At 41.1% G+C, this 16943-nt stretch overlaps 2 protein-coding genes across 2 annotated transcripts; both read right to left on the reverse strand.

Annotated features, from left to right (window-relative positions):
* Positions 1-476: 476 nt before the first annotated feature.
* On the reverse strand, positions 477-1454 carry LOC111227355. The gene has a single exon (XM_022752808.1). The coding sequence runs from the start codon at positions 1452-1454 to the stop codon at positions 477-479; it is 978 nt and encodes a 325-aa protein (XP_022608529.1).
* Positions 1455-4063: 2609 nt separating this feature from the next.
* LOC111230700 (coxsackievirus and adenovirus receptor homolog) lies at positions 4064-8443 on the reverse strand. The gene is made up of 8 exons (XM_022757522.1): positions 8395-8443; positions 7993-8072; positions 6142-6311; positions 5786-5987; positions 5373-5525; positions 5139-5261; positions 4780-4918; positions 4064-4680 (listed from the first exon to the last, which is right to left on the reverse strand). Exons 2-8 carry the CDS (start codon positions 8063-8065, stop codon positions 4437-4439), a joined length of 1104 nt encoding a protein of 367 aa, XP_022613243.1. The 5' UTR covers positions 8066-8072; positions 8395-8443; the 3' UTR covers positions 4064-4436.
* Positions 8444-16943: the final 8500 nt, after the last annotated feature.

The following is a 16943-nucleotide window of genomic DNA, read 5'->3' on the forward strand; positions in this document are numbered from 1 at the left end:
AGAGGAAAAAAAGAATGTTGTGGAAGGTTGTGCATACTTTCTTGTTTTATTAATATGCTCTGTACTCACACCACAGTCACATGTATTTTTCAGCATTTTTAGATGGGTCCCAAGTTACATCATGTCCACGCAAAATTCTTTGGGATCTATTTTACAGCCCCTACTATTATTTGTCCTAATGAAATATTAATATTGATAGGTACAGTCTGATGAGTTTGTGATTGGATGGTGAGGTGGTTACCTGGCTGCTGTGATCTGTGCATCACTCTGCCTTCCCTGCTCTTACTGACTAACAGCTAAATTACCTTATGGTTGAAAGAAACTGTAATAAATGGTGATACAGCAGGACAGCAGTCATTACTGAAATTGCTGGCACATAAGATAAAAGAATAAGTTACTTCAAAGTTTTTAATAAGTTCAGACAATGACCAATTGATTTCAGCACAAAGACCTCCACCGCAAAGCAAATTGGCTTTTCACTTTTTTACTTTTGCAGGAGTGCTGGGTTTGGCGTTTCGTTCAGGCACCTTCAGACAAGACAAACGCGGATACTCATCCAGGCAGACATTAACATCGTGCATCAGAGCTTTCCAGAGACTCTTTTTCCCATAGATCAGCACCACGGCGGTGACAGTTGTGTACATGGCCGTGAAGAAGAAGGTGAGCGTGATGACGTTCTCATGGTTCACGGCCATCTGGTAGTTCACGTACAGGTCGACCACGAGGAAGACAGTGAAGGTGGCCACCAAGGATAGAGCCATCTGAATCACCCTCATCTGAGAGCCCAGCTTTGGGGTGTGAGCTCCGTTGGTGCTGGCTTTCATGTGACGGAGGTGGATGGCCAGGTGGACGGAGATGGAGATGCAGCATTTCGCCATGAGCAGCCCTGGCAGTACATCAGCGAGGAGCAGATAAATGATTTCATAAATCTGGCCAGAGGGGGTGTCGGGCATCAAAACCCCACAATCTTTGTTGCCGATGGTGTTGTTGTCAGTGTGAAACACCACAAGCATCGGCATGCAGGTGCCCAGGCCGCACAGGGGGATGAGAAAAACCGTTAAGGTCACGTGCTTGAGGATGGCGGCCTGGGTTCGTGTGTAGCAGTGGTTGGGTGTGCTCACCAGCTTGGTGCTGTAGTAGAAAGTGAGGAAGCCGGTGTCCCACATGATGGTGAACTTGAGGCTGGAGATAATCAGTAGCATGATGGTGTAAGGCATCTGAGCCATGCGACACTTGCTGTCCACCTCGTCCATGGTCATCCAGAAGTAACAGACCAGCTGGTGAGCCATGTCGGCCACCAACAGAGCCACGATGATGGTCTCACTGGGACTCCACTGCTTCTTCTGCTTATAGTTCAACAGACTTCTCAAGAAGATATACGCATTGAAGAAGACAGTGGTGACAGCAAACAGACCTGTCAGTACCCAGAGCGCAAATTTATTTGCCCCCAACATAATGAGAATCTTTACCCCGAACACATCTGCAGTGTAAACTTTTATGGGAATAACTTAATCTTTATACCTCTGTGTACCACTCAGCAGTCTGTGTGGGGCTCTCAAGTGTTTTGTTTTGGCTGTGTTCAAAGAGATGACAAGAAGGCAGAAAATTATGCACACACACTCCAAACCAGACGATTCTTCATTTCCACTGCAGAATGGAATCAGTCACAGTTTGTAACTGGGGCCTGGGGAAAAGATTCGCACATTTAGCTTTTGAAATACATAAAACAAATCCAAATAGTCTCAATTAAAATCTTCTATTATGATTTGAATATATGTGAAATCTGCAGTTTAGGTGGCCGTACGCGAAGTGCAGCTGAGTTGAGAAGGTTAGCGCAATTAGAATAAGAAACATCTTCCATTTTTACCTCAACGCTCCCCTGGGTCGGATGAGGCTTTTTATCACTTTCAATCCTACTCAAGGTTCCTGCTTACATTGTGTTTGTCGGCTCGTCATCACAAGTCGTTGTCAGACTCAATACCTTTGGCTGCAGCTGAAGAATCCCTTTGTTTTGTTTATCCAAGCATTAAGCCTAGCCCGGAGTTGTCTGCTGGATGCACACAGCAAGGTGAAGTCCTTGGATTTAATTGTTCCTTGACTGGGATTTATACATAAGCATTAGATATGATTTGCATCAGTGTATTTGCATTGACACGAGGTGGGCAGGATATGTGCTCATTATGGATCTCCGGTGACTTTACTGTATGTTGATCATCGCAGCATGACACATGCAAATGGCTGTTCCTGCTTGGTCACATATTTACAAACACCAAACCACACACACACACACACACACACACACACACACACACACACACACACACACACACACACACACACACACACACACACACACCTATTTACCAGATAAGAAAAGCAAATCACCTTTGAATCACCTTCAGGAGCCTTGCTAATGCAACACCTTATCACTGTAGTTTGTGCCGTGGGGGACACCGACTTTGTAGACAGATGTTTAACACGACGCTGACTTCAATTGTATTTCAGATTCATTTATATTTCTTCTTTGTCTAATTTACATACACAACTATCCAGCCAAACCAAGATCCTAATTACATAAACATTCGATATGGCTTCATGAATAACAACACCTCCACTTAGTTAAATGTAGCCTGTTTATGTCTTAAATACCAAACAATCCAAAGCTGAATTTCAAGGCCAGATTTTGCCTTTTTGCACAGTAGCATAAAACAATCTCTTTTTGACAAAAAGCTCTTTGAAACTGGATGTGAAAGCATACTCTGCAGTGGGAGCCCTTCAAATAATTACTCTGCTAACGCTGTTAAAAGTTCTGCCTTCTAAGAAACTTATTAAAAGAAGAGATTATGTGGTTTCCGACTGTGGTTGCCAGACAAGTATTTGTAATTAATTATTGTGTCTACTGCCCCAGTTCAAGCGTGGATCAAAGGATGTGTACGCACATTAAAAAAAGACTTTTGTTCAGAGAGAACTGGTCCTTCTGATGGTCGCTAACAGAAAGATACAGACAATATCAATCAATTTGTCTTCATGTGACGCAAACGAATCAAAAGGTCGAACACAACAGAGGCAAATAGTAAACATCTTTTGTTAGTGTCTCTTTGTGTGTGTCTGTTTGTGTGTGTGTGTGTGCTGTCACTGTAAATAAAATAAAAACTCATTGTTTAGAAACAAGTGAATTTTTTGCATGGTTAAATTCATTACTGGGGGGCCCACAAACCTTCAGCACTTCTAGCCGCTCTTATTAATTCAGCGTACACCTTTTGAAGATTGGTCCAGGCCATTTGAGGCTCTTTTGAAGAGAGGCGGGGCCGTAGGCACAGTGCTGACTCTGCCCGCTGAGGGTGGCAGCTGCAGGTTAGCGCCTCAACTGCGAGCTGTTCCTCCAACAACTAGTTTACAGGGCTTGCTTTGCAAAAAAAAAAAAAAAAAAAAAACTAGAGAAACGCACCACACAAACAAGGCAATTTTGCTGTGTGTTGTTGTGCAAATGCCAAAATTTTCCACAAGGCAAATGCACATAAAAAGATCAGATTCAAAATTGATTTCACTGTCTCCCAATATTCCGGCTATTCTCAAAGTTTGAATTTGTATTGATCCAATTACACCCGTGAAACCACCCAGTCTCCTCACTGAGAGATACGAGAACAAGATCTGCTTGTCTGGCCATGTTTATACACCAAAATATGAATCATAAAGTTTTGTTAAAAATAAAGTTTATTTTTAATGATCTCTCCGAACTCTCGAACATCACGACCCGCTCCAATTAAGTCGCATTTGAACCTCTGACCATAAAAATAATGTGACTGTTTAAAACAAAATTACTGATTAAGGTTTATCTTTTTCAGAAGGGTTAAACTGGTTACATTCTGCGTCCTCTGAGTGGGAGTTTTCATATGTTTCTATTGTGTTTCTATTCTGTCATGGAGCCAGGACACAAAAATCTGAATGTAGACAGGATATCCATCAGTCCTCTCCTTTTGGAAACATGTTTTATTGTACATATTTAAAAAAAAAAAAAAAAAAAAAAGAAAAGGAAAAAAAAGTAATAAACTGAAGCTTCATATCCATCATAGAAAAAAATAAAATAAAAACACAAATATTTTAACTATTTACATGTACACACAACTTTAGCTTAATCAGTGTAATAATGACTTAAATTATAAGAACCTATTCTTATATGTCCTAGAGTGCATCATGAAAGTCAGCCAGTTGCACATTTACGTTTGTCCAAGGGCTGAGGTAAGATTTTAGGAGTCTCCAATATACCAGAACTCCCATTGTTCTCCAGTTAAACATATGATACTGCGCCATTTGTCAAAAAACATACTGTTCATTCTTTACAAGATAATTTATCGTCAAAGTAAGAGTCTTTTTTTCATTCTTCTTCCTTAGTTTGATACTAAAGATAGAAAGTCTTTTATGCAGTTTGATTGTAGCTACACAGGGTATCCGTATTGATGGTCGTACTGAAGGGGAGCAGGCCTGTCCCCTGCAGTAGGTGGCTGTGACGACCTGGTACTCCCGCCTGTGTAGACGGAACCGCGTTGAGATTCACGGATACTGGGCAGGTGGTTCCCAACCGAGCTGTAGTGCACCCCGGGGTGGGTGCGGTACCCCATCACTGAGCGGAGGCTGGAGTTCCTGCTGGAGGGTCGGCTCTCTGGGGCCGGGGCGTCCTCCCTGAGGAGACAATAGTCACACGGGTCTCAAACAGATGGTTCCTCTGATTTTGGATGATTTCATGAGTGCTTGAAATTGTTTCCAGCAGTGATGCAATACCTTATTTCATTCGCGACCTCTTTCTGATAGTGACGCTTATGGCAGCAGCAGATCAGGAGCCAGATGAGAAACAGGAGGAGGAGGAGCAGCAAGATAGCACCTATCACCGCCCCAACGATGACACCCACCTTATTGGTAGCTAAAAGAGAGGACATGGTGCTTTAAGATCAAACATTCAACTCATTCTTTACAGTCATGAATTCCAGCTTCAACAAAAGGCTCACATGTGATCTTGCTACTTGCATCACACACTGCAGCAGACACTCAAACCATGCAGAAGCAAAATAAAAAGGTGCCTTTAGGATATAAGAACGTTAAGTACTTAAAAGTAAAATTAGATGATGATAAAATAGACTTACGGTTGTATGCATGCAGTTCATATTTACACTGTGCTTTGCCGACAGCATTTTTCGCCTCACACATGTAAGTTCCAGTGTTGCTGTCTGTATGGTTACTTATCAAAAGCTCCCCAGACTGTGAGTCTGAATGAAAGAGGAGAGCATTCAGTTCAAGTATATTACACAAATACAGCATCATGAATGTGTATATATGCTTATAGAAAAGCTGTTTTGTCTGTAGGGTTGCTTCCTCACTTTGGGTTGCAGTGGCTGGTATTGCACCTCCGCTCTCTCTCTTCCACACATAAGTGAGAGGAGTGGATCCCTTAGAGGATTTGCAGCGGAGGGAGACTGTGCCACCTTTCTCCTCGCCACCTTCCACCCAACACTTTGGCACTGATGGGGGAACTAGTGAAAGGAAATAAAGAAACACATGGCACAAAAACTTATGCGTCAATGCTTTGGCTCAGGGGAGAGTTGAAGGTGTGAAGGAGCAGAACAAGTCTGGGTCTGGCTACAGAGAAAGGTATGATCAGTGACGGTGAGAGGAGGAGAAACTAGAAAGAGCCCAAACATTCCTCCTGAATGACAGCGACAGTTAAACGAAGAATGAGAGTGTGCTGAGGAAATGAACAGGTAAAACCAGTATAAAGGAATTTTTTCCTCACCCATCACCACCAGAGTGACTTTTCGCATGTCGACACCCGGGGCCTTCTTGACTTTGCACTGGTAGGTGGCTGTGTCTGAGAGCCTCACATCGGAGATGGAGATGGAAGCGTCTCCCAGCTTGGGGTCTGCTATGAAGCGGAGCCTTTTGGAGATGCTGGTGTCTCCGTAGTAGTGCATCTGGCCCCCTGTATATGATAAGATCTGAGATGCAAAGACTGCACTGAGTGATCTTCAAAGCAGTTTTTATTTTCACGAAGAGAGCCCAGAGCTAAAAGACAACCCACCCTCTCGCTTGATTAATCCATGCTAAAGTCAACTGTCCAAACGACCTCCCTCACTGTCCTCAAACACCTACCAGTGTGTCTCTCTGCGTCATGTCTGGGCTGAGGCTGTACCACTCGATGTCCAGATCTCCTGTGTCTCTTGGGCCGGGGGTGTAGGTGCATCCCAGTTTGACTGTGTCCCACTCGGGTTTCTGAATGGTTTGTGGCCCCGAGGATGTTATCTCCATCGCCTCCGTCACATCTGATGGGGCCAGAAACATTTTTGGTCAGATCTCATAATAGAGGTTACAGTTCATCCTCCCTCTGACTTTCATAATCATCCACGCTGGCCAAAAGACAAAACATTATAAAAAAAAAAAAAACAAAACAAAACAATTTCCTCTCTCAAATGCATTAATATTTTTTCCTCACTTAATGACATTCAAGCTCTGGGCCTGTGCTCGTAAACAGTCTCAGAGTGGAGAAGGACTGCTGATCTGTGTCTAATTGGCCTCTTAAGTCAAACTGAAGATTTGAGTGTTTGGAACTGGAATAAGAGTAAAAATGACTTATGTATTAATTTAAAACTCTCATTCAGGCTCATTAATTGTCAGAAATTTATTGGTAAATGATCATGAAAACTGAATAAATGAGCAAACATGAAAAAACACACTTGACGAGTGGCTGTTAAAATCTGTCTTGGAGCTGACGCACACCCTGCTGACTCATTGTTTACGGCTGTGGATTTTAATTATTCCTGATAGCTCGTCATTTATAGAAAGGACTCTATGCTAATTATTATTATTATTATTATTACGTGGCAGCACTTTTCAACAGATCCCAGTTATTTATCTTGCTAATGTAGTAATTTAACTTTTTAGATGTTTAACCAACACTAAATATCCAAATGGAGCAGGCGGATAAATCAAATCAACTTCTCATCATTAAATCCACTATAACTCTCTGAAAGCACTTTAATGCCGCTGCAACAAAACAAAGTATGTCAGAGGTATTTATGAAAGCGTGTTAATGGCAGATGTGATGAAGGGAGCCTGAAAAAAAAGCTCACATTAGTCACTCAAATGTTTAGACTGTGAAAGCCCCCCCTGGGCACAACACTGTGATCTACGGAAGATGTGTTTCCTATGTGCAGAGGCAGCTAAGCTAACTTGCCAGTAAACGCAGTCACTAAGCTTAATACAAAGAGCTGCAAATATTCAAATCCTCTGCACCTCCTCGGTGCCACAGACAGCGGGCTGGGGTGACACTTTCCTGTCACTTTACTACAAAGAGGTTGCACTGCAATTTAAAGAATCAATCAAGGCTCTAGTAATACCAGTAAACTGATCTAATGAGCTGGTGCAAAATGAAGAGTTAGGAGGTTTTTGTGGGATATGATAAGAGTTTTGCATGTATCTTATATGGTCAGTCTGTTTTCTCTCTGCTTCATGCATTTGATTTAATTTCACTTCTGTTTTTTAAGCTGTGTATATATTAAATCCGGCAGCTTGGATTTAAGCCTGAGACTAATTTCCCCACTGGAGATAATAAAGTCTCTTTATGGTCTAGCTTTACTAACACACACAGCAACCTGACCCTCATCAACTGCAACAGAGGTGCGGATGTTATGCAGGGTGCCTGTCTGCCGCTCACATTATATATACATGGTTCATCGAGCGTCTGCAATGCAGTTCACTCAATGACATTCAGATCGTCGGCTAAGAGCTTGTCAGGCCGGCCAGGCAATCACATGAATCACTGATCAGACTTGAACCACCCAGAAAAAAACAAAACACCTGTTATCTGAGTGATCACATATTCTCCGCTCTGCATGTTCAGAATATTTAAGTCTGATAAAAGAGCAGTCAGGGGGCAAACAAAGGAAATCAGAGAAGTGTCAGGTGTGATATTTGCTTTGGCGTGAGATATGAAATTAGACTCACCTGTCCTCAGCTGGATCGTTACCAGAAACAACACAGTCACTTTTAGCTTCATGCCTGTGAGTGCGCGCTCCATTATGACCCTGAGAGCAAATGTAACAAGAAGTGAAAGAATTATTCTTGGAATGTCCTTTCAGCAGCTGTCTGATATTTTTGAATGCCTCTTATTTCATTTCATACAGGTGAAAAGATCTCTACTCGTGTAGTTGTCAACCACCTCTCTCAATACAGTCATCTGAAATCTAACATGCTAACACTGGAATGGAAGGATATGTGAATATCAATGTGAAACAAAAAGTACTCGTACAAACTGTTTCTTTCTTCACCAAACACTACAGAGAAAATTTAATGGAGTTCTGTGGAGCAATAAGGTTTAAAGAGGAAAATAAAACAGCTCTGACATACCTTAAAATGAAGAAATAACCCAAAGTATGTGCTCCAAGGCCAGTCTCTGTTTCAGTACTGGTGAAGTTTGCTTATTTTGCTCTCAGGTGAAACTCGGCAGCAGTAAGGGTGGCCCCACCCTCTCTGTCCATAGTGCATCTGTTGGCCACTCCTAAAGTTAGACATGTCAAACCTCCTACAATACCATATAAAGGGTTTTCGCTTTTGGAAACTTATATGTTTATGGTTTAGAAACTTGTTTCTATATATTAAAAATATATAATTAACTAAAAAATAAGAATCAGAAATCAGAAAAAAAGAGTTTTCTTAATCTCACTGTGGTGAATATGTTTTCTAATCACACACCTGTGAACAGTAGCTGATGACAGAAATTAATGATTACCTTCCTGAGTTGAGTAGTTCAACAACAATGTTGCTGTGCTGCTTTTTTTTAAATGCAGGTGAACATACAGTATCTATCATGTGTCTTTCCATTATAATGAGGTCATAACTTCCTGTGTGCAGCTGTGCCTCAATAAAACAAGGTTTCTTCAGGATTTAATGCAGTTTGAATATGTAAAGTAGTTCTTCTTTACAGCCATGCAACCGCTTTAAGTGAATGCAGCTACAAATTGGTGCTACATTTCCCACACAACCCTTCCCCCCAACACACCCTACTGACACACCCGTGAAAACACACTCTGTTATTGTTGCTCACAGACAGACGGCCGACAGCGACACGAGTTTGTTGATTTGTGCATCAGTGGCAACATAAGTGACAGAACTGCCAACTGCAGCGCGACTGCTGCAGCGTTCAGGCTGTAAATTAGGTATTTTATTAACTGATTAAATTTATCACAGGAGTTATTTGAAGCAGCTCACAATATCACAAGTTCCTATCAGCTGTGAATGATTTACCAACATGGAAAGTTAAACAGCTCAGATGTTTGGTCATTGTTTTGTTTTTTTATATCACCTGTTTTTAATCTATAAAAAATCTCACTGTGGCTGATGATCCAAAAATTATAAGAAAGACATTTTCAGTGAAGTTAGATGGGCTGGTGAAATTATTCAGTATTGACTGTGTGAGAATGTACAGTAGCTATGCAATGTGATGTGAGCATGGAGCATGACGTTAGCCATTAGGAAACTTAAGTGCTGGGTTAATGCGATCCTGGCAATAATGTTCATTAAGGAGATGAACAAATTTGTAACGCTCAGGATGAAACATGATCAGCAAGCAAATTTGAAATCAGCACCACCCCCACCTCTTTTGTTGCACTGCTGCTTCATGCAGCAATGCAACAAAATGAGTGACAGCATGTCTATAAATCTTTGTTTTCATGAGTGATCCTGTAAATGTTAGGGTGTGTGTTAGGCCGTGCGGTGCGGCTGCTTTACCAGCAGGTGGTTAATTGCCCCACTCCTTCCCTCTGGTGTAAGAGGAGGATCTGGCACCGGAGCTGAACAGACTGTGTGACAGGACAAGGCGGGACCGAACAGACAGTACTGGGACACTGCACAGGACCACCATTAAGACTGATGGAGAGAGAGAGTGTGAACAAGCATGATGAATACGTCTGTGACCACTGACCTGGATCTGCTGAACTTGTTGCATCTCTTTCACAGTGCCCTTTTTGTTGTTGCCCTGCGCTTTCTTAATTAGCCTACTAAACTTGGTAGATGAGAGGTAGCCAAACTGTGGCTTTGTCTTTACAGCCAAGATTTGCTATAACCCCATCTATCTTCCTAGATTTGGCAAAGGTAGCCTAATCACACCGCAGGGTAGCAAACAAACCACCTTGACAGATGTCCAAATTACAAGTAAACAGCCTAGCAGGGGAGGCAAACAAATGACCTAACCATGAGAGGGGAGAGGCGACAGAAAGGCTGGGCTTGCCAGCAGCCATACTGAAATAGCATGGCAGCGTGAGTCACGGCGTGTCAATGTCAGGGAGCCAGTTAGACACATATATTCGTCTTTTTAAGGTGGAACGCCACTGGGACAAGGATGGCGCTTCTGGCAGAGGGAGGCAGTCACTCAGCCCCTCAAAGGGCTACGTGAGAGGAATACAGCCAGCACACTGTGGGCCACACACCATATTCATGACCCCCTGAATATTTGCAATTAAATGTCTACTCTTGACAGTGAATTGATTTTTTTGTCTCCTTTACAACAATCAGTTGTTATTCAAAGATTCCCTGCCCGTCATAAACATATACCCTGCTGTCCGCGTGATGTTAGTTGGACCCTGCAATAATGAGTGCAGCGGTAGCTTCATTATAAGTGTTGCCAGTTATCCGATTTTAACTGTTGTCTTGTTACAGTGTGATACTGGTATGAGTACTGCCTCTCTCTGAGCAGAGCACATTTTCAGTCGCTCCTGCCCTGCATGCTTTCCATGTGCCATGCTGCAGAATAAATAATAAAGAGCAAATGGAGGGATTCCTCCCAGCCTCTCTGACTCTTTTCTCAGTACTAAGGAAAGGGCACATCTACCATCAAAGCATGCTTGAATGATGCTGGACACAGCAGGACAGAATCCCATTGGTTGCCTACTATGCTTCCTTTCTCAAGCATTAATGATATTGAAAGTAGAGCAGCTAGAGACAACATTATCATGATTTTATTTCTATTTCTGCAGCACTGAGAGAGAATGTACAGTGAAATGAGGACAAAAGAGAAAAAGAGAGGGAAAGATTAACTTCAGCTTGAAAACACAACATCCCACACTACCTGGGCTGAAATCTGTGAAGGGTGAGCTGGGTTACTACATCAAATACGCACCAAGTACACAAATAGACAGTGTGTTCGTGCCAGTAAATCACTTCCCCTGTGTATCTCTGTCTGCATGTGGACAATTATCGTCAGCAGACAGTCTATCTAACCAGGAATGTGTGCCAAAACCTTATCCTGTCCATGCAGACGAAACACTTCCTGAGGATTGAAATTAAACAGGTGCAGTTAAATCCACGTGAAACAAGACAAGGCATGCCCGTCCTGATTCATTTACAGTACGCTGCTGCTCCTCGGACCTGCTTAAACTTCTAACCTCTGAACATGAAAAGGTAGGGCTCTATTAGAAATTCTGTACATAAAGTAGAAAAGTAAATGGGAATTTATTATGTATTTACTACTCCATCCCTCCCTCGGTTCAGGAGCTGCACACCCACATATTTCCCTGCACATACACACACACACACAGCCTCCAGCAATATGAGCATAGACGGTGGACCCCATAATCCAATAAGTTGTGCTTCTTGTGCTAAACCCAGTGAAGTCTGGCACACAGAGAGAGTCCATGGAGAGTACAGTCCCCTAAGCCTCGCTTGCAGGAGTGGGATGGATACTGTATTCTCTGATAAAGAACTTCAGATCTCTCTCCCCCACCCTGGTACTATGATAGCTCATATTTCCCACACACATTGGGGAATTATGATATAATAATGTTATTTAATGCTCACTTCTCTCAAAAAAAAAAAAATTAAGAAAAATATTCTTGGAATAACAGTCTGGTCCACTGACTGCGTTATGGCAAAAGACTGGTGATGAAAGTGAGCGTGATGTTGTGGTTTATTGTCTCTTGAATCTCAGTCAATAAAAAAGCAAACATTCATTTAGAAAGAATGAAAGAATCTCTGCAGAATTCAAACCCTGTTGAATGGATGTGAACGTGTGCTTGGCCATACTAGAAATCAACATAATGATTCATTGAGTAATGGAAATTTTCATCAAAACACAAACATTAGTTTGTCGAGTACAATTTACATTCTTTTGATGCTGTTTGTCCTTGTTCGGTGTCACAGCTACAAATTAGTGAACACAGCTTTGGAATCATATTTGACTTAAATGCAAATCCAGTATTTACTCTCCTTTTAGCTCTGTTTTGGTCTCCGCCAATTCCTGGAAAATTTCTAACTAGCTAAAGGATCTATCATGTTCACAAATTTAGTCTGCCTGCTCTTTACACCAGGAACATGTTGCCTGCGTTGCGTGTACAATGGCGGCTGCTGACGCTGACCTGTTGCGAAGAAGCACATAATGTCGCTGGTGTGATGTTAATGTGATTGTCAACAGGTCTTTTCCCTGCCTAAGGCCAGGAACACACTGGATGCGTGGCGTTTGTCACAGCACAGTCTTTGTTTTCATTTCGGCACCTATGCCAAACGGGTTAGAGCGGTGACACCGCCTGCGTGACACACCCGTGAGACACTAGTTGTGAAAAAAAAGACCTGTTGATGTCATATTGACAAAAATTGATTTATAATGAAAAGAAATCCAATATTCTAGTAACCTGCAAACTATCTACAAACTACTTAGAAAGTTAGAGCTGGCAGTTGTTCCACTGCAGGTCAACGACATGCAACAGGCAGTATGTTCCTGGTATTAGTCCTGGTCAGATAGTGCAAAGTTGGTTTCAGGGACTTGGTGAGAGAGCAGTGTGTATTAAGATGGTTGGAGGAGGAAACATCAGAGAGACTCAGCCACATGTTTGAGCCTCAGTCAGACACAGACTTGGATGAGGAGTGTGTAGAGACCAAATTCAATGACTAGAAGAAGTATCAGAATGGTTAGCAATGTTAGCATCTTTTATTTGTTTATGTTGTTTGTTTCAGATTTATTTTGCCTGCCCCCCCCCCATCCCTGCACGTTGACGTGATTGGTTTCTTAGTTATATGACATATGAAAGCCTGGCTGTCTGAATCTGCTTTTATGAGGCTGTCATTGGTTCATTGCAGTTCCAAGGTGGGAATATGCAGTCATGGCGTTGACTACTTTATTTGGTCATGATATGTTTTGTATTATAGAAAAAAACATGTTAACAAGGTTAAACACTTCCGATTTTCATCAGAGTCGGTCTTTAAGTGCGGTAAGACTGAACAAGAAACAGTAAAGCTGCGGGCTATAAAATCAAAAGAATGAGCTGAAAGATGCTAAAATGCTCTGTAGAGCTGCTGGGAAATGCAGCACTAGATGACAATCCTCTGTGGGTCTGCCATTATCAGTGACCTTTTACATTACACACAGTCGTTTGATCTGTTGTTAATATAAAAATATTGAGTAGAACAGTTTTAACATATTATCAATCCTAGCCTAATCCTGTCTGTAACGTTAAATCAAACTGCAAACCATAAACCAGCCTGTTAAGAAGCAAGATCGGGCCAGAAGACATTAGAGAATGACCTCACATAATAGTCTGAAGGACTAAAATGCTCTCTCTCTTTCTCTCTCTCTTTCTCTCTCTCCCTCACTCACTCACTCACTCACTCACTCACTCACTCACTCAAACACAGACATACACACCCACACCATCTATCCAGTTGAATGAGTGTTGTGGACGGACTGCCTGCGCTCAAACGAGCTGCCAATTTCAACTGGAAAGAAAAAAGAGTTTAGACACAAGTCTGCGAAGAGAAATAAATCGGACAGAAACACTCAATTTGCAATTTTTACTGAAATGTGGATTCCAACCAGAGAAGCTCTCACTTTACTCCACTCTGGACACACAGATGACGAATCTCACACAGTTCAACAGGGATTAGGTGGGCAGCAGCACCGCTGTCCAATCTGTGCAGTTTTTTCTCCATTGTTCAGATGAGTAGTTGGAAACAATAGTGCAGGTTTGGAGAACAGGTGATAGAAACAAAATAAAGCTGCTTTAGATGGTAAAATTTAGCTCAAAATAAATAATGATCCATTGTTGTTTTTTTATTTTTTTATTTTTATCTTTCAGGTCATTTTCATCAGGCTATAGATTCTCTTCAGAGATAATATTCTCCCACATGTTGGATGAAACTGTGTGTCTTGGATTTTGTCATGAGGCTTTGACAAGAACATGGGGTCTCATTTGTTATGTTGCGGTTGAAGCACAGAGGAGTTCAATATCCAGAGTGTGTGTGTGTGTGATAAGGTACTGTATGCTCCAGCAGCCGCATGGGTCAATCCCCATCAAGATGTTTAATGAGTGTTTTAATGACTCACTGCGCAAATTAGCTGAGAGGCTTTGATAAGGTTATAAACTTACAGAGATGTCCAGTTGTTTTACACTCCTTATTGATACATCTTTGCATTTAAAGCTTCATCAATATAGATTTGATATTTGTTATGTTGCATTAAACATTTGTCCAGGTGAAAGGTCACACATTGTGCATTAACTGCAAATATGGTGTTAGTCTGTCGTGCACCATTTCATCATTTGTGCAAATAAATAAATTGTGCCTCTCGCCATATTTAAATTATTTTACATGCAAATTTAATTAGATGGGTTTAGTTTAATTATAAATGTATTGCAGAGAGGCATGGTTTTTAATCAGGACTTTGTAAATAGAAGATTTCTCAACCACACTTTATTAAGGTAAAATATCTGCAGCTTACTAAATGCAAGGTTTAAATAGAAGTCTGATGATATTCTATATTTGCCTTATTATAAACAAACACTTGCCTGTGTCGCCAAAGCCTGATAAAACTCATTCTTCTATGCTATTGTTGTCTAAAAACATATTAATGAGCCATACTGTTGTGCTGGGTGATATGTTCCCTCATTATAATAAACATGAACACTTTTTTCTTTTGAGTCAATCCCACACACACCGTCTTGGTGCTGAAAGTAGTCAATAGAGCTCCAAATCCACTGCAATATAAATAATAATATAATATAAATAGCTCCCATCAAATGCACTTTTTACTCTAGTGTAATGCAACAAAAATTACAGTGCGAGGTTGTTTTAGTTAATTATTTGGCCTTTTTAGCTATGTTAGCATCAGTGGGGATGGCGATCAGTCTGTTGGCTACACGATGAATACTGATGACTTTGTTGATCCCCTGACTTTTCCTCTAGCAGCACCATGAGGATGACATTTGTGGTTTTGCGTGAAATGTCTCAACAACTATTAAATGGATTGGCATGAAATTTGGCACAGACGCTCATGTTGCCCTCAGGATGAATTGAAATAGTGTAAGCCCATTAAAATACTAACTTGTTGGGGAGGGCCGATAGCAGAGTGTTGAGGGCATAATCGCTCTGAGTAGTGACTCGCTGGTTTGACTCCTGGCTGCCTGGCTGGCTGGGCCTTTCACTGCGTTTCCTTTCCCTATGCATGTTCCCTGTATGTCTTTACTAACTCTATCAAATAAAGGCCCGGGTATGCCAACACTAAACCAAGATGATGAGCATGGTAAACACTGTACATGCTAATTATCAGCATATTAGCATGCTGGCATTAGCATTTAGCTCAAAGCAATGCTGTGCCTAAATACAGCCTGACATAGCTGCTAGCTTCACTGTAAACTTTGAGTCTAATTTAAACATTAAAGTACATGTTTTGTAAAGTTAGATATCTTCTGTTAATGAGCTGACAGCCACAGAAATGCTGGGGACATCAGAAAAACTAACACACCTGTTTTATGGTTTGTGAGACAATAACAGAAGTGATAGAATGTCATGAGTCGAATAACAACTGACAGGAACTTTACACTGTTGTAAATATGCAGATCGATGCAGCTACTAATTTATGAATTTATTACATGGGCATGTTTTATTTATTTGTATGCTGGTTTTGCAATTCAAATGCACATTGTAGATGTCATGTACAGACAACAGCATGTTCAAAAGTTATGGTAATATTTCCTACAACTCCCAGCAACTCCCAGACTCCACCCATAGTTGTCTTTTAGAGGTTAGTCCCATAGACAAGTCAAACACACACATTTCAACAAAAGTATATTGTGTCAACTAAGTTGCTGTTCCCACATGCTTACATGCATTTGCCATGCATGCCTGGATTCAAATAAATAAATTAATCTTTTTAAAATGTTAAAATATCTTTCTAGTGTAACCAGGCAAAGCATTTACTATGACAACACTCGTTGCACATCACTACACACATTATCATAATATTATAGAGATGACTGCATTAAGGACAAAAATGCATGAATATTGCAGCAATGTTTTAGTAAAAAAATATTTACATATTGCATAAGTGACTGAAATGGAAATCATGTTAATTATACCCGAAGAAAATAATACAATAGTTATCCAACAGTAATGGATGGTATTATTTTGAAAGTAATTAGGGCACTGAAGTCAACAAAAAGAAATTCTCATCAGCTAGCTGCTAATTAATTAATTCACTATTTATTGTCACGTAATCACTACACTCGTGATGATCAGCAGAAGCTCACATCTGTCTTTGAGAAGCACAATGCCAGACATATTTTATAGCAAAGCCCTCATTCATAAATATCAAGAGTTATAGATTAGACAGTGGAAATACAGAGCAATCATTACTTCAGCTGATTACTGTGTTATTGACCTGGATGTAAGTGCAGCCCTGAATTGTGGAGAAGGCTTATATAGGATTATATAGATGACACACGGTATGAATAGCATTTCATTCAGCCTTGCAGTTGCACGCCTCTGCCAGCCAGTCTACCTCAAGTCAGTTAGTGTGTGAATTCTTGATTTATGGCCAAAAGTGTGTTTTGTATGGTCACAGTGACCTTTGACCTTTGGCCACCAAAATCTAAACTGTTCATCTTTGAGTCCAAGTGAAAGTTTGTAGCAGGGCG

Source organism: Seriola dumerili, unplaced genomic scaffold (genome assembly GCF_002260705.1).
Source record: "Seriola dumerili isolate Sdu_G_001 unplaced genomic scaffold, Sdu_1.0 BDQW01000017.1, whole genome shotgun sequence".
Classification (NCBI taxonomy): Eukaryota; Metazoa; Chordata; class Actinopteri; order Carangiformes; family Carangidae; genus Seriola; species Seriola dumerili.